Source organism: Anopheles arabiensis, chromosome 3, assembly GCF_016920715.1.
Source record: "Anopheles arabiensis isolate DONGOLA chromosome 3, AaraD3, whole genome shotgun sequence".
In the NCBI taxonomy this organism is placed as follows: Eukaryota; Metazoa; Arthropoda; class Insecta; order Diptera; family Culicidae; genus Anopheles; species Anopheles arabiensis.
The window spans coordinates 48,131,762-48,152,187 of NC_053518.1; the positions used below are offsets into that span (position 1 = coordinate 48,131,762).

The 20,426-nt window shown below is 44.9% G+C and overlaps 1 protein-coding gene and 1 long non-coding RNA gene across 9 annotated transcripts in view; one reads left to right on the plus strand and one right to left on the minus strand.

Moving 5' to 3' along the window:
- The window catches only part of LOC120904672, a 68,036-nt gene that overhangs the window by 11,841 nt on the left and 35,769 nt on the right, over positions 1-20,426 (plus strand). The gene's annotated exons all lie outside the window — the stretch shown is intronic.
- The window catches only part of LOC120904669 (hemicentin-1-like), a 160,080-nt gene continuing 141,419 nt past the window's right edge, over positions 1,766-20,426 (minus strand). For 7 of the 8 annotated variants that reach the window (XM_040314861.1, XM_040314858.1, XM_040314860.1 and 4 more), the window contains 4 exons: positions 9,804-11,963; positions 9,311-9,697; positions 6,641-7,156; positions 1,766-6,515 (listed from right to left, as the gene is read on the minus strand). In XM_040314861.1, coding sequence (XP_040170795.1) covers positions 6,235-6,515; positions 6,641-7,156; positions 9,311-9,697; positions 9,804-11,963 — 3,344 coding nt within the window. In that variant the 3' untranslated portion in view covers positions 1,766-6,234. Of the gene's footprint in view, positions 6,516-6,640; positions 7,157-8,688; positions 8,722-9,310; positions 9,698-9,803; positions 11,964-20,426 lie in introns of those variants that run through there. The other variant, XM_040314863.1, reaches the window with a different exon arrangement.

Here is a 20,426-nt window from a genome sequence, read left to right on the forward strand (position 1 = left end):
TACAAACTTTTCAGTTCGCGGGCGGAATTACTTCACATATAATTGAGTTAAGGGCCATTTTTCCGTTGTCTGTAGTTATTGCGAACGTTTAAATTTCTTCTTTATAAGAAAACACTAACATAATGTACAAAACTTCTATTGCTTGCCTACGTCTCTGAAAAGCAACAATTTCATTTTCTTCAAAAAAAGTTACAAAAATTAACTATTTATTTTGACCTTTCCAAAGTTGCCACGGGCCGTAGTTTAGAGACCTCTGCTCTACGCGAATTCGGAGACACGCAGTTTTCTAAATTTTACACATTCAATGCTAAATTTGACAGAGAAATGTCAATTGAGTACAATAAGTTTCAAGAATTGTAAACAGCAGTATAAATTACATGTTTGTTAAAAAAATGAATCGGCTTAATATCTAGAAATATTCTCTGGAAGAATCGTATCAAATAAATAATAAAGTGTATTAAATTTCCAAATTTAATAAGAAAAAAACCGAATAATCGAATGTATCTGAGCTGAAAAATTTGAAATTCGACTTACTTACGTCGTATATGCGTTCCCGAGGAATTCGCGTACCTTGGGAACGGACTGTATATTCGATATTTTAATCCGGTATAGGATTGTTTGAAGCCGATCTTGTGATACAATCGTCAACTCGAACGACTTAACAACATGGGCCCGTCATGGGTTCAAGCCCCGAACGGCGAACCATACGGCGAACATTAACATGTATAATTTAACAATTAAATCAAACTGCGTGGCTGCATTGAAGACAGTATATAATACAAGTAAACAATAAAACACAAAAATCCAGTAAATATATTCCAATATGAATACAATTTTACTCGATCGGACCTTGAGCTGAACATGCTTTTTGGGAACCAGCGCCGGCTTATTACAAGCAAATCTAGCCCATTCGTCCCCTATTGCATGGTCCCATTCATCCCCGATGCTTACACAACAAAACATTCAAAGCGGGACATTTGTACATTATGCCAAATAGCTCAAGGTTTACACGTGTACCGAAAGAATACAGTTGCTAGGGAGGTACAGTTAATTAAAAGCATAAACTAAATAAAACACTGCAAATGGGATTCGAAGAAAACTTTTCCTCCACTTAGTATAGGAGAAGCTGATGGTAGTAAATAAAAAAATGCTCATCAGCTCCCTCCTACCATTTCTGTTGAGCACATCGTCCAAGCAAAAAAAACACAACCAGTTTATTTCTCTAAGTACTCTTGGGACAATTTATTTGTCCTCGGTATGCACGAAGAGGAACTAGCAGCGTAAAAGATTAAGATGCATAATAACAACAAGCTGGCAAATACGCAAAACAGATGCAAAGTTGTGTAAGCTTCGAGTTTTTCTTGCGATCATAAACGGGATGTTGCAAAACAAAAAAAAAAAACAAAGACAAAATCAAGTTGCAAGCTGTATATTGTATATTGAAAAACTTTTATCACCTTCTGCGTTAGTTGTTGCTGCTACCGGCAAAGGTGTTTATTGCCCATAGTTTTACACCTTCGCTTCGGATCTGCTTCATAAAATTAGTACCGGTGCTTAACAGCGAACTTAATAAGTAGTGTTCTAGGTAAAACATAATAGGAAAAGTTGTAATTTACGAAACATTGCTGTGAAGCAACATGTTGCGCACAGTAAAGTGCGCTTAATAAGGAAAATTGTAAAAGAGAGTATGCTTTGTACTTAAATTTGAATTACTTACCACGCGTGATTAATTTCGGAATACGTAACGAAATTGGAGCATTTAGTGTAATCTTTTCGTATTTCTGCTTTATTTAAAATATCATTTTTCAGTTTCTGTTCAGTATGGTGTTGTTCTTCTTACGCATCGCTGTGCGCAAATAAAAACAGGAAACACAACTCTTTGCTCAACTTTGGGTTACTCTTATGTGAATGTGTGTGTTTTTAAGTGTTTGTTGGACTGAATGATCGATCATAACCCACTCACCATCGCTTTCATCTGTTGTGATCGTACAGCTTAGTTTTTTTGTCTATTTAATTTGCTTAAATCTCGCACGACGTGACAGTTTTATGTTTGTGAGTGTTTTCTCAAGGTATATATGTATGTATATGTGATAGAAGAATCCGCTTTAATTTTCCTCTATACGATGGGGGATCATCTTACAGCTACAGTATATTTACACTTTGCATATGTTTTTCGATCCTTTCGGGTAACACTTTGATATACCTCTGTCCCTAATGTTTGTTAATGTTTTGCTACATTAGCGTTTCATCAAGTGGTTCAATGTAGGATTGCATTGAATTTTTCCTCCAAGATAACGAACCACTGCTCTGAGTGTTGACGTGGCGGAACTGGTGTCGTTCCCGATTCACTAGAATTTAAAATAATTATATTTAAATGTTTACACTTATACGTCTAGTTTTTACATTGCTATAATTCCCGGTTCTATCCGATCTCTGTCGTGTTCTGCCTTCTCACGTACTCATCACGTTTTCAATCGAACGATTTGGGCTTCTTGTGTTCGCATCGTATGGCGGGCATAAGCTTTCCTATCTATCTAGAGTTGAGTTTTTAAAATTAGTGTTCGTATATAATCATACAAAAAACAGCATGATCTGGTGGCAGCGAAATGTCACTGTTCCAATTCACCAAACCCATCGTCACGTGTACTTATTGGTGGATAAGCTGTATCTTTCGTTTTACCGAACAGGGAATTAGCATTTTTGTGCGATCGAGATCATTTTGAAACAGCTATGAACACACACAAAATGAATGAATTTTGAAGTGCGACGATAATAGCGGAGCGATTATTAAACTGCCTGCGTGGATGTAAGATTTGGTGTGTTTTAATGTGAATATTCGGTTATACTTCAAAGTAATGATGTTGCGCATGATGAAATGAATTTGAAAATATTGTTGAAATAAAAGCTTTACGCAAAAAAATATACGTACTCCAGCTAAATAGAATTTAGCTAAACGGTTGAATCGTTTGAAAAAGAAAACACGAAATAAAAAATCAAAAAGCAAAGAATCAAATCAACGACAAAAAAAAAATCTCACCCTAGATGGCGCTACGGTTCGACGAGAGAAAGCTCTCCATCGAAAAGGCTTTTCGTAACATATGTTCGTTTTTTTCAAATCCACTGTTTTAAAACATAAACTCTTTGAAATGTTTAACACGATTAATGGTTACAAAACTTACTGTTAACAAATGCGCACTTGTTAAACTTTGGGTGAGAATGTTGTAAAGAAAATTAATTCTATAATTTTCGTATCTTTGCTGGAATTGTAGAGTATGAAGCATCAAATCAAAATGAATCTTTTTCTTCAACAGCATTTTTTGTGTGTTCACATGCCAACAAATATTTGTGATTTAAATTCACTTATCCTTATCAAACTTCAGTGTGTGTCAGGGAGCGTTTGTGTACTATGAAGAGGAGGAGGAGGGAGTTTGTGATTTTTTACTGTATAAATTCCGATGCGTTTAAATTCAATACACATTTGTTTTTGCTTTCCGATGTCTGCATTTTTGTGTGTTCATTATAGCACGTTTAATAAGTTTCGCGTTCGCGTAGATAAATTCGATATTTCCTATACAACACACGCATAACCATACATTCGCACACACATACACACACGCACACATGCATCCCACAAACAGACATACACACACAGACACATGCAGCATAGCGTACATAGCCAGAAATGTATTTTGCACAACCCACATTGACCTGTTCCATAGTGATCAAAAGAAAGGGCGTAGAGGACACTAACTGATCGTCTATAAAATTGATATCGAAACTAAAAAAAGCACAGAAACGGACCAGTTTGGCAAAAAGCGAAACAGATTGGGTCACAGGTCTGCTCTCGGTGATTGTTGCTACAGTCGTGTGGTTGTCAATGAGCTAATGTAACTACGTTGATCTAGTTGCGATCGGGATCCGATATTGGTGAGTGCGGTTTAAAGGGCGGCTTTGAATTATGCCTCACACACCGCAGTAATGTGAGACGTGTTTTGTGCAGTTGTAGTTGTATGTAGTACTAAGTGGCCGCTGGTTGTTTGCAGTTTGATGTGAACAGTGATGTTACTTGCATACTTTCATATGCTTTTTCCATGATACGCGCTAGTGTGTAGTGTATATGGTTGAGTGTGTTTGCAACGGATTCCCATGGTTAGTTTAAATTCGAATATCCACTAATTTCTGTTTGCGCACTTGTGCATTCAGTGATCGTTCACGTAGAAGCACAATAGCACACTAAATGCCTTCTTCCCCTTTCAATACACATGCACACACAGGCACTCACACTTAAATCATTTTCGCATACCGTCGTACAGACCGTCGTACCGTCGTAGACAGAAAATCAAACATAAGTTCAGCGTACACATAACACATGGAAGGGAAGGGGGTAGCGAGGGGGTGGATTGCACAATGATTAGTAACCCGTTGGTCACTGTGCAGCAGCACAATCGGACGATCGTTGGCAAAGGATCGTTCCACATGGGCTACACGTGTAGCAGTGTAAAGCTACGATCAGCATCATCAGTAGTGACGCGTTCGATTTTAAGGACACATATTTTTCTTCTACACGTCAGTAATCTAAGTGTGTATGTGTGTACGCGTAAGTGTGTGTGTGTAGTATAACATATGTGCGAATGCATTTACATGCATTTACGCTCGCTGCCTTACATTCTTTTTCAGCATATGCACTAGCAGCTGTTGTGTAATTGTGGACCCCCCTCCCAATGTGACCCTTACAGCTCTCTTTCGACTACACAATACCCCGACGACGGCCTTCGTTTGTGTATGTGTATTTGAGTAATTATGCTGGTCGATTGGCCGAGCGAGATGGCAAGCGGCGGGCGTTAACTACCTAAATAGGAAGATTTAAACAAAATAACATCGAAACCTAATCCTAATCATTGGTATAGAAACATATTAAAATACGAGTATCCACTAGTGAATGGGCAGAACGGGGTTGGCCAGGGCTGGACCACACACACACACACACACACACTGGTCGGCAGGACAATAATGTCATGTTGTTGTCCGCAACGCATGCAACGCTCTTTAGAGAGTTGTTTCTTTGTCATGTTGCAAATTTCCCACATTGAGTAGTTAATTTCAGTCGGGATGTCGGGGGTAGCATCAGTCATTTTGTGGTCGCAAAAGCTTATACCAATTGTGTGTTACCGTTCCCTTCCCCTTAGCAGCAATAGAACGTAATTTAATCGGCATGTTTTACGCTACATGTAATGCGTAAGGAAGGGCAATATCAAACAAACAAACGTAAAAAAAACACACAACCAAGCACACATACACACACACACACAAGTGCGGTGCATTTTGGGTCAGTTAGACTGATTACCCGTCGGCCAGAACAGAAGCACTTAAATTAATGTGTCAAACTAAAACAATTAGCTACGCAAACTGTAACAAACTGCTCTGGCCCAACCGCAATGTGTGTAGCAGTAGTGTGTGGCGGTTTTGGGGTGGTTTTTGTTGTAGTAGTTTGCTTGTTTTTATCGGGAATCCCTGCGGTTTGAGCCGGGCTGACAAACAATTGTCGCCCGCTATCGCATCCGTGCATAGCTTGGCCACCGATGAAGCAATAATGAGTCGAGAGATACACATCCATAATTTCGCATCGAACGCAGCGCGATTAGCTCTCGTTGCCGAGGGCATAAAAAAGAGACCATCCCATTGCAGGTTCAGTTCAGTGGTGGTATACCTCCCCCCTTTTCCCTAATTTGTAGAACGATTACGAATCTCTCACACACACACACACTCACACACCCGCACATACATGCACGCACGATGCTGCTGCCTGGCTTTTAATTGATATACGCTAAATTGTTCCGAAAGGGCGCGGAACCGTTGCCGCTGCGGGACGAGGAAAAGGAGGCAACGGTAGCTGGTAGTCCCGATCAATTTATGCAAATCGTCCTCTTTGAATTGAGCGATTTTGCGGCATCATGTTTTTATCCTCCCGTTGCACGGTAACACTCGCTCCCCATCGTCCCGGTTGTTTGGCCCTCCAACAATCGATTGCACACGCTTGCACATCCACACACACAGTGGATGCACATGGGCGAGGATCGGACGACTTTGTTTGTTTGCATATCTGTGAGTGTCTGCGTGTGTGTGTTTGTGTGTGGATGATTTGTTTAGCGAGAAAGAAAAACCGGAAATGGATGGATTCACACCTCCAGCTTACAGGCACGATCCGCTATCCGCGAACCGTACCCGGGGCTGTTCTCAGACAATTATCTCCCGTATGACGCGACGATTCCGCGAGTTCGGTGTCGAGTAGCCGCTCTCCAGGTTGTCCTCGTAGATTGGTTGCGGTTGCTGCTGCTGCTGCTGCTGCGCGTGCAGGTGTAAGCTGCCGTGGTCTTGCGGGTGGTTTAGCTGTAGCAGTGATTTGCTGTCCTCCTGATCTAGCTGATGCAGCTGATGTTGTGGCTGTTGCTGCTGCTGCTGTTGCTGCTGATCCAGATACGGATCGGGCAAACCGCTAACGTCGTGATATGATGAGTCTGAAATTACATTACAGCAGAGGGGGGTTGGGGGATAGCACCCGGTTAGCGAATGGAGTGGAATTGCATTACCCGGACGCTTGAGCGTTACTCGGGCGCACGCTGGTAGTGGTTTTGTGTCCTACCGAAATGCGATGGCTGGTCTAATCGTTTCTTTGCTTTATGTACAGACGCGTAGGAATCGCCGCAGTACTCCTGCTGCCGGGAGGGATTCTGGCTTTGGCGCATTGCCGCCACCGCATGATGGTGATGATGGTGTAGGTAGTCGTCTTCGCCACCGTGCTGGCTGGGTGTGGCCGCCTGGTGGGGATATTGGCTGTACTCGTCACCCCCTATCGTCATCGCGCCGCCGTACACGTTCGAGTGCGTCGCAATCGGATCGTACCCATAGGCCAGACCGGGCGTACTCGAACCGGCCGCCGCGGTAGTGGTGGTGGTGGTGGTAGCATACGCCGAGCCACCGTGCTGCAAGCTGCCCATCGAGAGCGGCTGGATGCCGATGGCGGCCATCGTTGCGGGATGGTGGCCAGCGGTTGATGGTGGCGGTGCTCCCTTCATCTGCCAGATGGAATCCTGTGAATTGACGCTGCCTCCGTTGTTTGAGTTGGTGTAACTGTTTTCCGTGTAACCCATCGTGACCCCTGCGGCGATGAAAACGCAATCGAAACCACGATGTAACCGGTATCCAGGGAGAACAAAGCCAAGGCAAACAGGAGAGATAAAGGGAGAGAGAGAGAGAGAAAATGGAAAAAGAGAGGATTTTTTTTTATTATAAAGTTCATTTGAAGCAGTAAAAATCGCTCTAACGCCAAATCGTGTGCAAACAACAGTGCGCAACAGACAGTGCAGGTGGGGTGGATCCTGGTGGTGGGTGCTGGTGGTGGTAGAAATGTGCTTCTCGAGGTATATGCATTCAGGATAAAGTCATACTCCCCCACTCGGTCGGTGGGAATAATACGGGATATGGGATTAATGGTAAACCCCAGTGCGTCCGCAGCACTACGATCAACATCCGGTTGTCAGTGGGGCGGTTGGAGTTGCATTTAAGTTTGCATTCCATTTGTGAATTCTTTGAGGACACACGATAGGCAAAAGCGGGGACAAAACAGTGAGAATGTTACATACAAACACACACAAAAAGGGAAGGATTTTGTTGCGTTCCATGCTTGAAATGAAAACTGAACAATGTAAACCCTTTTTTGTGTTGTTGTTGGTTTTGTTATTGCGAATGTGAGCGTGTGCCCGAGCTGGGAGGATTACGGTTGCTTTGTATGGCCTAGTTCCATATAGGCTTATGCTTATGCTATTTAAATGTGGCTCACTTCTTTTTTTGTGAAACCATGTTGGAGTTAAGGATGCGGAGTGCATTGAAGATTAATCCAACATGTTCATTTGACTGAATTAAAAATCTGTTCATGTTGCTCGGCGAAGTGTCGAGCAAATGGTGGGAATGTTTTGTTTTCGACCAGCGACAGACAAGCTGTGAATGCTTGAAGGTAAAACCAATTAAACTCTATACGAAACGATCGGTCTTTATCGCTTCCAACAGTACGCAAGTACGTCAAAGTGTTTGTATGCCCCGTTTGTTGTTTAGGTTGTGGGTTATTCTTAACGCCATTCTCGAACTGACAAAAAATATGCACAAAATCAAACAACTAGCATGAAAACTAAAAATGTAACTATAAATAAAGCATGATTTTAAACAAATTATAGTGCTAACGTTACATGCAAGATGGTGCAGCTTTGCTAGTTCTACTACAGGATGTTTAAGGTGTTGCTACACTAGGGACAGTGAAAGTATTACCAAGCGCAACGGACATGCTGAATACATTTTTTTAACAATTTGGCAATTCAATAGCTACTGGATTAAGCATTTGGTGAAAAACACAGCAAAATGTTTCACTACCAGTTTGCGCAACTAACAGTCCACACGCTGAATGGGTGGTAAGGGAGTTAAAGGCGGGGTAGACTTCACACAGCAAGCAACACGTTCGATGCATCCGGTGGTGAAGCGTTTGGGGGTTAGGTGCATAATCAAAAAACCATAGCTATTGGAGTGGGTGCAGTAGTTATTAGGCTAGACATTTGCATGAGAAAACTAACACGACAGTGCAAAACGCAGACAGCAGACCAGTATCGGTGTACTGGATTGACAGTACAATGAACTATTTACCTGCTGGAATGGAAGTTATGGCGCTTGCTAGTCCTGGGTTAGTAGAAGCGATAACGCGCACAGCACAGAAATTGGTGGCGAGAATGGGAAGTTAATAAGTTGATGTTTGGTTGGTGTTAGCGACAGAAAGACATAGAGGGCACCCAGAAATAGTTGGAATCCGGAAGGAACAATTGGGTTGTGAAAGGAAATAAACATAAATACGTGGAACGAAACGTTTTCTTCTTGTATCGGGATTAGCTTAAAGAAATGTTGTTAGTTGGTAAGATTGCACAATTTACTGTGTTGCTTTTGTTTTTGGTAGGAGGAAGGTAGTACTGGTGGTAATGGGCGGATGTCAAGTATGGTATACAGCAACACATAAATACAGAAGGACGCTGCTACTGAAACATGAGCGCAGTAACGCAACTGGCGTAGAGTTTGTCAATCGAACTAATTGATGCTATCATAAGAAACCTATGCTAAGAAATGAACTAGCGAGCTGAAATGGTTTTGATTTTTGTTAAGAAAATGTAAGAACATTCAAAACAAAGCAGCTGCCATTTCAATCATTAAAGAACAGCTTAAAACCGAACCCGATTCATTCGAAGCGACAAGGGTTTGGTGCGGCATCGCTACTTACATTCGTTGGCCGGTAGACTATGGCCAGCCACTTGTATGCCCGTGCCGGTGTGATAGCCGTACCCGTTGTGCGTTGCGTAGACGGATGTTTTTTGGTCTTCGAGTTGCAAGGCTAAATCCATCGAGTGCTCCAGCGCCTTGTTGTCCAGGCCGGTAGTCGTTGGATAGTAGGGCGGCGGTGCCTGGCTTTGCTGTGCCACTATGGATGGTCTGACCGAGTCCATCTCGTAGTCTTTCGTTTGGTTCGATTTCTTCGTTTGATTGCGTTTGCAGCGGCAGAACATTAGCATGAGACCCACGAACAGGGCAAAGACTACGCATGAAACCACGATCGCGATCAGCGTCGGCGTTGCTATGAAAGCGGAATCGTGTATGAGAGCAGGACCAACTGAAAGAGTGAAGCGGAGTGACAATCGTTAGCATTGTTACAGTAAGCATTGTTACAGTAAGCATTATTGTTTCATACAAAAGGGCCTAGTGCCAGTTGTACTTACTTTCAGCATCCATATAGTCCCCGCAGTACTCGTGGCTTGACTTTAGACACAGCTTTACGCGCACCTTCGGAGGGATTTCCTCCTCCAGAGCCATCGGGAAATCATCATCGCTGGCCATCGACCGGCCACTCGAACGTCGGGCGGAGTACATATTTTCTAGCACCTGCTCCTTGTACGTCGGTCCATTGCCGGACACTGCTAGCGGTATCGATTGCACCACTTGCCAGGTGGCTATCGGGCTTTCGTGAAAACCGATGGTCTCCACCACCGCGATCAGTGCCAGACAGGTGGCTCCAATGTTTAGGCCTAGCTGTTTCGTATCGGGATCGAAACCAACGTGCAGCGGTACGGGGATCTTGCTGATCTTTGTCGTGGTCGCTACTTCGTTCGAGGGTTCCGAATTGCCCTTGCTGTTGATCGCCTTCACCTTGAAAACGTAGCTCTGGTACTGATCCAGTGGCGTTACGCTGCACGGTACATCACGCTGACAGTCGTACTCCATCCATTCCGAGCTGACCTGCTGCACAATGCCGCAGTCCTCCTTCACCTGGTCGTGGTGCGGGATTGCGACCTTGCGGTAAGATACGAAGAATTTCGTATTGGTAATGCCACCATCAAAGCCCGGATCCCACACAAGCGACACGTAGTTGGAACCAACGTCGGCCACCCCGAGATTGGTCGGTTTTTCCGGCGGTCCTTTCGGTTGTAGCCGGATCGGTGCCCGGATCGTTTCGATCGAGTTTCCAACCCGACAGGTATAATCTCCGTAATCTTCGTGCTTCACCCGGTTGATGCGAAGAACGCTTGTGTAAATGTCGTTGTTGTCGGTGGTGGTGTTGATCTCGTAGTGCTCATCAGCAGACATCGACAGGGCGGCCGTATTGGTACCGAGCTGCCATTGGAATTCGGGTTTTGGATACGCCTGCACTCTGCACATGACGGCAGCATTCTCGTTGATTTCGTACGCCACCTTGTTGTACTGGTGCAGCACGATCGGACCGTGCTCGATGCGCAGGTTCATGCTGGCGTTAGCCGTACTGACTTCGTTCTCAAAGAGACACGTGTAAGTGCCCCGATCGCTTGGCAGTAGTTGATTTTTGTGCGGACGGGCTTTTCCCTGGAAGAGCAGCGTGCTCTGCACCGTCACCATGCCGCTGAGACCGTCGTTGTTGTTCGTGCTGATGCGGTACATGTTGGCATCGGTTGTGATGTCACGGCCATCCTTTAACCAACGTACCATCGGGCGGGGCTTACCCTTCGCATGGCACGTGGCCGAGAAGTCAGTATCGCCGATACGCTTCGTCATGTGCTGTTGCATTTTGCCAATGAACTGGGGAGGTTGGTGCACTTCCAGGTTGATCGTGGCCATCGGACCAGAGCCCATCTCGTTGACGGCGTGACAGTGGTAGCTTCCCTCACTGCCGAGATGCGCCCGGGGTATCACGTACTGAGTTCCTTGAGCTAAAATGGTTTTCGGCGTCTGCTGCTCTCCGACTGCATCCTTAAACCAGCGGAACTGCGGGACGGGCCAGCCGGGTGGGTTCGCCGAGCAGGTCAGCGTCACACCGTTACCCACGTGGACGATCGGTTTGCTCGGATTGATGTATGCTTGGCCAGGTCGATGACGCACCAGCAGAGCCACGGTGGAGTTGCCCACCCGTTCGACAATCTTGCCATTGTACGGCTTCATCATGTTGACCGCCCGACAAACGTACCGCCCCGCATGTTCCGCCTTAACGTCCCTCAGTTGCAGGATGTCACCGGCGTACCGGAAGTCCGGGCTGCCCTCCTTGAACCATTCGATTGATACCGGCGGCGGGTTGGAGGTGACATTGCACCGAATCGTCACGGTGGAACGCTCTTCCGCTTCCCACGTTTTCGACTCGATCACGACAATCGGTGCGTACAGCACGTCTAGCGTAATGATTTGCTCGCCGATCTTGCCCAGCCCATTGTCCGCGGCACAGGCATAGTTACCCGCATCCTGCACGGACACACGCTGTATCGGGTGTGAGTGCGACGAACTGATGATTCGCCCGTTCCGTGTCCACCGTACGTTCGGTACCTTCGGTTTCGAGTCCACCGCACACTCCAGCACGGCAGTGCTGTCCCGCTCGACGCGTAGCGGGTTTTCCGGGCCCACCTTCACTCGTGGAAAATCTGTAACGAACGGAAACGGAGCAGAAAACACGCCAACATGTTAGAGAAGAGGAGAGGAATACAGCAATGAAATGGCGAACATTTAGCTTTTATGTGCACAATAACTTTTAACACGGATCAGAGTTCTTGTTTTTGGTGAATGTTCCTGTCACCTCGGCGTGCCAGGCGCGGACCATTCGTTGCCCGCTAATCCGGTGAAACCTTCTTGTCGTTTGAAAAAATACACACACACACTCGCGGCAGTGGCGTTGGGCGAACGTAGCGCTCTCTGTGCAAAGCGGTAGTTGTTGCAGTATCCGTATGTTAAGGACGAATTGTTTTCCAACCTGCTTCAGATTACTGTACTGTACCATTAGCCGATAGAGAGATAGAGAGAGGGAAAGAAAGGGCTGGAAAAATGGGACTGGGTGATAGAGGGAACGAAACGAGTTGGCGAGCTTAGCGCTGCCGTAAATGAGGACCGATTTGTAGTGACACTTGCAACTTCGTGTCGCAATCTACTACTCTACCCTCCTTTCCATATCCTCCATATCCGTGTTTTGGGGAGAGAAGTCAGTTTCTGGACAGTAGTCTTCCTTCTCTCGCTACACGGCCATCCATCGAAAGTTTCAACAAGTTTTTCCCTCTCATGGTGAAATGTCCATCTGCTCGCATGGACAGCAACACCGATGGGTGACCATGTTGGCAGGAGCAGAGAGCTCGGCATCGGGTTTGTTGGCATATCCTGCTGTAAAGTAGCTCCCAGGGGAGATGGCAGCATGAAGCGGTTCGTTCGTTCGGGTAAATAGAAAGCACTCACTCGTTCTTGGAGCACCGGTACAGCCATCGGTCCATATCTCTGTGACCCGGTCGGGGCCCACCCAGGCATATGGAAATGTATTGTCGGTGTGATTTTTTCTATCGATCGTACGCTTTGTCACTCCATTGTATTGTAGATGGGATTATTGGTCTTTTTGTCAGCATTAGAGCGTAAGCTCAAGTGGCCGTAGCGTATAGGAAAGACATGACTATGTCGGGATGGTCTGTATTACGGAGATAAAATATGTTTGCAGGAATTCGGTGCTTTCGGGTGACAACGATAATTTGCCCCGTCTTGTGTCAAATAAAAGATACCATTTGTAGGGTAAGACACCATTGAGGACTTTTAGTTTCGCTTTGTTAAGCAAATTAGTGTTAATAATCGTACTGATTTAGTGGGTGATTTAGTGGGTTAATACACTCGCCCAGGCGGCAAAAGTATGATCCCAAGCTGCCACGAAATGATTTGAACCATGCGATAGAGAGTTATGAAAATGTGAATAATAAATAAGAGTAACTTGCCCAACTATTAACGTTAATGGGTTTTTAAGTCGTCCTCGAAAAGGAATACGCTCTCTATCTTTAGTGGGGAGAGCCCTTTATCGGACTGATTAAAATGGGATGGAATGTTTCGAGTTCATTAATTAGTGTAAAGCTGTAATTGTTACTGTCTCTCGGCCCACTTTGGCACAGTCAATCACAGTGCCTTGCCTCGGGAAACTTTGTGCACGAGAAAGGGCGCCGTGCTCTTGGCACTTGAAAATATTAAATAATTTCATTTGTTACCTTCCCTCTCCGGTCCAGCATCCCCAGGAGCATCTCCCGATATGCCCCAAGACACTTTGGGAAGGCAAAGTGTAGCAAAACTCACAGCAGGACGCGCAACAAGTGGCTTCAATCCCGACCGTTGTTCTGGCCGTGCCTGTGCGGCGCAGTTACCAGTTTGATTGACACGTGTCAAAGTGGCCATCGTGCGATCAGTGTTTTTGGCTTCGGGAGACGATGGTGGCGGAGTTGGAGGTCGGAGGTAGTCGCGATGGCCGTCATTTCTGCTGGCAAAAATCAAGTCAGCAACAGTAAAGCCATCACTTCATATAAAAACGAGCACACGCCAACCATTCCACGGGGTCGGTATGTGCCCACCTGTTTCCACGGATGTGCAAACCGGTGCCAACTGGTGGACACGGGACTCGGGAGCAGCCGTTGTAGCGAGACGCGCTCGCGCGCTGTAAACCGGTTGTAGTGGCGTTATGGGCAATGTTGTTTGCTTCAGATGCAATTAATGTATGTATGAGTGACGCTGAAGTGGTTCGCAGACACTTCTTGCCCAGACTGGTTGTTAAGTCGGTGGCTGGGCCTTTCGTACCGTTTCGGTCAGAAATGCAATTAGTCATAACGATATACGCGTGCCAAACGTGTTTCCATAAGCAATGCTTCATAACGTTTTGTCGTTGTTTTTTTGTTTTGTTTTTCGCTGCAATTGCTTTTCTCCGCGGCGGCAGGTTCTCGTTTAGGTCGGTACAAAACCCGTTGGTCATCAGCGTGTTTGAGCGGAGATGGTCTGTACAGGATGGAACGCGCGAGACCAACACACACGATACTAGATTACAGTGCCCTACATCATCAGCAAAAACTCTGTGCACAGCAAGCTGACCGTTCGAATGTCAAAGGAGTGAGTAGAATTCCTCCCCCGGGGCCAGTTTCTGCCGACTTGGAAGTGTGGTTTGATTTGGCGTTGCAGAAAGCGTGTGTGGGATGTGAACAGTTTCTATCGTTCTTTTTTTATTAAAAGCTCACTACACCAGTGAGCGGTAGAGTAGTTGAACGATTTAACCGAACGCGTAAATCAAGGTAACACTGCTCACAGGTCCTGGTCCGTCCGTCCAGTATGGCTTCTTTTTTGTTTGATACATCCACAACAATCTACCGGTCTAAACCGACGAGAAGGTGTGCTTGTTTTTTCTTCACTGAATTCGGAAAACCGATTCCATCAATCGAGAACCGTAGGGCATTCTCCAACCGGTTGGAGAAAATTACGTTAAGCCAAACGGAACCGCTTTACCAGGAAAGTGCGGCATGTTCGAACAAGTTGGGCAAGTGCATCATTTCGAACAAAGGTAGCTTAAAATCGGGATCGGTGCGCATTGCGAAACAACACGTCACACGGTGGGCGGGTGGTAGCTCGCGGGTGGAAGCTCGCAATTTTACTCTCGAGACTCGTGGCTGGCCAGTGCAGTCGGAAATTTCAACGATGAATGTTTCGGTTCCACCGATGTTAGAATGATGTGAAACAACCAACCGAAATGTACCCTGGAGGAGTTTCTCATGACTGCAGTGAACAAACTCTCACCTCGATCATCATCATCGCCGTAGTCATCCAGAGGTGAAGAATAGGGGAGAAAACAGTGGCATAAAAAAAATAGGAAGCGCTTAAACCGTTCGGTTTGCGAATCAGGTTGCTCCGTGCGCTGCACACCATTAGGCATAGGAAACGGGTGAATCTGCTGTGTATTCTGCTTCGATGGTTGTGGGGCGTGATAATGAATCGTTGTTTTCATTTCTGACCGAGCGAGATCCGCACTGAGGACTGAGAGAAACGTCCTTGTGATGAAGAAATGTGAGCCGGTACCATGTTTGCCATGCAACGGACTGAACGTTCCCGGTGTCCTGGTTGAGGCCAGCTGTTCTTACTGCAGCTGAACAGGAGTGATTATCAATTCTGAAATGTTGTGCCCGGGCGGGTTGGCCCTCCTAGGCCTCGACGAGTAATGGCATCAGTATCGTACCGAAAGCATTTGGTGGCTAGCTTTGCCGTCCTCGGAATGCGTCGAACGAGAGGAGAGTTTATAGTTGTGTCTATAAAAGCAACCCTCTTGTACCTTCCCTGGTTGCGGGAACGTCGGAGAACACGAACGTGAGCGACAAATGCTCGATTCGAAAGAGGAGTAAATACACTTGACTCTCAATGCTCCGTGCGCGTTCGTTTGAAGGATGGCTTTCTTCGGATGGCAGCGTATATCCCTTTCGAAGCGAATACCGAAAACAGCTCCAGTTCATGGAAGCAACGGCCAAGGCAAGGCAAGGGTGTGCGTGCGAACTGTTGTGGTTATGCTAAAGCATATATGCACAGGCCCATCGATGGCGTTCCGGGTTGCGCTAGTCAACCCGCTCCCCGAAAGTGCCCGGACCGAGAGCAAGGAGACACCAGTCTCCTTCAGTGGGATAATAATTCTCATGTTCGGCAGGCGATAAATCCTTTTTGCTGTTCATACATCAATCTTCCTCAGGGCACACCCGAGCTACTGTCACGCACGCCCGGCCGTACGGTGAAAGAAACGGGAGATAAGTAAAGTTGGACGTACCGCAGCGGATTTGGGACGTACACAGGGTGATGCTCGATGCACGAGAAAGCTTTCTCCACCTTTTCACCCATGGTAGCGCACATAAACACACACACACACGATCAAGCGGACGACGATAGTCGTTGATTGAAGTTTTGTGTTGACGGAATGCAAAAACTTCTACTCCGGGACCGGAAGTAAGTGTTCTCAATAAGCGAAGCGAGAAGTGCGTGGTGCGGAGCGGACGCGACGCAGCTTATCTCCAAAGGGAAGAGATATTTGGCATGTCATTTTCTTCCTTTTTGCTGAAATTGTTTGCTCGACTGTATGCGATTGTTTGTGAAGTGCAGGGTGTAGTGCATGGTGGAAAATCCATGTTCACGAAAGCCTTTCCATGAGGGGAGAGTTTTTGTTGTTCTGTTGGTGATGTCGTTTTGCGGCTATCGTTCTTATCGCGGTGCCGTGTTGTGCCCACTGTCTAACGGGTTCTTATTTTTCATCGATTAATGATTGATTGCACACCTTACTCGGCCAGGAGCGCCAGTGTGTCAGCGTTTTTGTTGCAGTTTTGCGTAGAACTGTAGCAAAAACGAGTCCTTTATGAAAGTTTCTTCTCGCGAGCAATATTCAACAATCCGGTTTTAGTATGTTTAGTTGACCTTTGCTCCCGGCTGGTAAATATACTGGCCCAGTCTGCTGAAATCGCACCGTAGCTCCGTAAACCCACACAGACTGTGCTCTAACATTAAAGGTTAGGCAAAGGTAAAGAAATATGTGTTTTGTTCTTCTTATTATAAAAACAAACCATTATTATCCTACGCATACGCGCACGGTGGTCCGCAAGCGTCCCCGTAGGTTTTTAGAGTTATATCGAAAATAGGTATGGATTTGTTTCTTGATTATCAAAACAGGTAGGTGTATGCTGGATCTTGACCTTATCGTATCTGTCCGAAAATTATTCTCATGTTCGAAGGCTGAGCCTAGCTGACGGCCTTGTTACCTTGGTGGAGAATTTTAATTGACCAAAGCGAAACTATGGCACTGAACGCCACTCTCTGTAGAGTTTCCGGTAAAGAAGAGCCTCGTGTTGAATATGTGATGGAAACATAGAAACAGTATAGGGCACGCAACGACGGTTTACCTAGCTTCTATGTGATAATGTAGTTTAGTATATAATAATCTGCCTAGCGTAGGTTCATAACGACTAGAAAGGCAGTGTGTGCTTTGCACTAGAGGCTTTAATTTTGCTGGCCGTTGTAGTGTTGAATCATGATGATACGTTGTCTTCTAGTGGTAGATGGAATAATCTGTCTAAACGAAAGTTTTATTCCGGGATGTGAGGGTAATTTTGAACCCGTGGCTTTGTACATAGTGTGTCTGGTTACCAGTCACTAATTGCTATACATATATGCCTCGAAGGAGCACTAAGCCATCGTTTTTGTTAGAAAATATCAGTACCGCTACTTACAAGCTCTAGTTTTAATAATGCCTTGCTTGATAATATGTTCTGGCTCAGTTAAAATCCCCCTTGGATCGAATATCCCCAGTATACATTCCACAATGTCGTTAACTTACTTGTATACTTCAATACATTCCATCCAATGCGATATAACTAATGCGATAAAACATCGTAATGCGGTACAATGTAATAGAACTCTAATTTTTGTCTTAAGTTCATGCTTAGTTTAACAAGTTGATGAAATACAAACGCTCGCGTTCAAAACATATCTCAAGTATCTGGACTTGACAAACAAGCACTGTAAAAACTAGTTTGTCGGTGTTTTTCACGCTACTTGCCATAGTACTTAATTTTATGATAGTTTTGTAATGCTTTTGTTACATTAGTCGGCACTCAGTATATCTGTCGATCAATCTAACTTTACATTTTATTGTGCAAAAGCAAATTGTTTTACTGATAGCGTTAGACAAGCGTCCCGAAACTAGCCTGAAAGCCATACCGAGAACGTGAAATTAGAATTGACAGTGTTCCAATCATTTTGATATTTCTGATTGTGTTTGGTAAAACATAACAGGTACAGTGATGTAACCTTTTGTAACCCAACACATACCGATGCGAACGTAAGCAAACGCTGTTTGAATATATAATTTACTAAATCGGAAAAACCACGAATGTCAATTTACTGTGGCAGTTTTGGCCGGCGGATGTTTTGGAATTTGTTTTCAATATCGAAAGGACCAATTTTAAATGGGAGACAGAAACAGAGAGAGATAATTGTTGGAAATATGCAGGACATAAAAAGCGTGCCCGCGCTGAAGATTGGTGAGCGAGAAATACAAAATTTTTAATCGAACCAAATCCTTTTGGACAAATTCGAAATTGGCTGTCAAGGTGGCGTCGGCGGCGGTGGCAGCGTGTGATACGATGTGAGTGTGTGATAAAAACACGGCGTCAAAGTTGGCATCGGATTGCGATGTCTGTTTAAATTTAATTTAAAAAAGTTTAATTTATTTTTCTCCGTCCCATCCCACGATGCGCTTCTGTGCGATGTCGTGTGCCATTGGGCCAGAATTGTAGCTATGTTTGTGTGTGTGTGTCTGTATCCTTATGGAAAAGGCCGCCTGGCGCGCATAAATTAACTTCAATTAGACTTTTTTCCCGTGAATAATTAAATGAAACGCAACGCAATTCAGTTGCTGAAAGGATGACACTCGTCCTGAAGGCAGCTCAACTAACGCGGGCGGCCACATCCGAAGAGGGGTGAGGGTTTGGGACATAAAGTGGTAAAGGTTTTACTTGGCGATCTTGGCGCCTGGTGACGGGGCTATGACGTGCACAAGTGGTTTATGCGCAAGAGTGATAAAACGACCGAAGAGAGATAATCTCGCATGGCATGTACACATCGATGGAGGGATGAGTAATTTATCATTTGGCCCGCAAGGAAGGATTTAAAGCAAGCAAAAAGTTTCCATCCAGGCTGTGTGTGTGTTTTTTTTTTCAGTTCCGCTGAGAGTTCCGCCGTGGCACGGGCGCGCGGGTAATGTGCATTCCGGGTAAGCGCATAACGAAAAAGTCGATTCTCCGTGGGCCACAAATTGCACGTGGGATTTTGCAATTTGTCTGCGGCTACACACATGGTACGAGCAGCAGCAGCAGCAGTTATCTAACTCTAATGATATTCTCCCACCACCAACCGGTATGAGTGTGTATGTGTAGGTTCTGGGTAAACAACAAGGACGGGAGGACACTTTCGCGGTATACGTGGTCGGTAATAAGATGCTTCTCAAAACTCCAACCAATATGGGGAGGTTTTAGGAAACTAAGGAGGTTTAGTTTTAAATAGTAAAGCAGAATTGCTGTCCTATCGTAGAAAGATTTTGAAAAAAATAAAAAATTAGGACCTAAAAACATGCTCGGAAAAAAGTTTGAGTCCATTGCTAAATTCCCCTTTTTTTTACAGAATCCCTGTCACAGGAGAAATCAACTGACATTGAATGTTTTAGTTGCATTACATTTCCAATTTCATTCCTTGTTGTATAAAAAAGGTTAAGAAAGATAAATAATATTGAATATAGCAATAAATCTAAGGTGCAAGTTTCTGACAAAAAACTGTTGCGCAGTTTCAATGAAGTACTTGGCATCCTGTTTTGTTCCTATTTTAAATACACATTCTCGATCCAATCGCACGGATTAGTAACGCTTTGCATTTCTGTACATGGATGAATATCGTTCATGACGCCAACGGAAGTTGACGGTTTATACTGTTTCCCCTGATACAACGTTAGCACTGTTTTCTGCACTGATAATAGGATAGTGTTGACAGCGTGGATCTAACCCACATTGGAACTCTAAATAGCGCCCTTAGCTGATCAAGAGCCTGTAGGACGAATATTTCGGAGTATGCAGACACAATGAAGTGTTACCGTTAACCGTTTGAGGCGATGCTCAGTACATTGTATAAAAGCGAACGAATTGGGTCTTTGAAGTTGGAAAACTAAGCTTAGCTGAAACAGCGATTAAGCTCGATCATAACGCAACGATTTCCGATACACGAGTGCAACCCGTGGCAAAGCTCGAACACGTGTTGTCCCATTTTGCGCGTATCAATGCAACATGCTGATACTCCACGGTGTCGTATAATGAGGCACAAACAAGAGAAAATGATACAGTTTGTAGCATTGGTATTTGTTAAGATTATCGAAAACGTTAGTTAAACATGAAATAACTCTTGAATTTGTGTGTTGCCCGTGTAAAAAAGCTCACGGTGAGCAATAAACCATTTGCATATCAAAAATAAAACTTGTTTTATCAACAACATTTTTGTGCAAGCTCTTTGGATGAATCTTTCGTAGTACATCAGCGTGA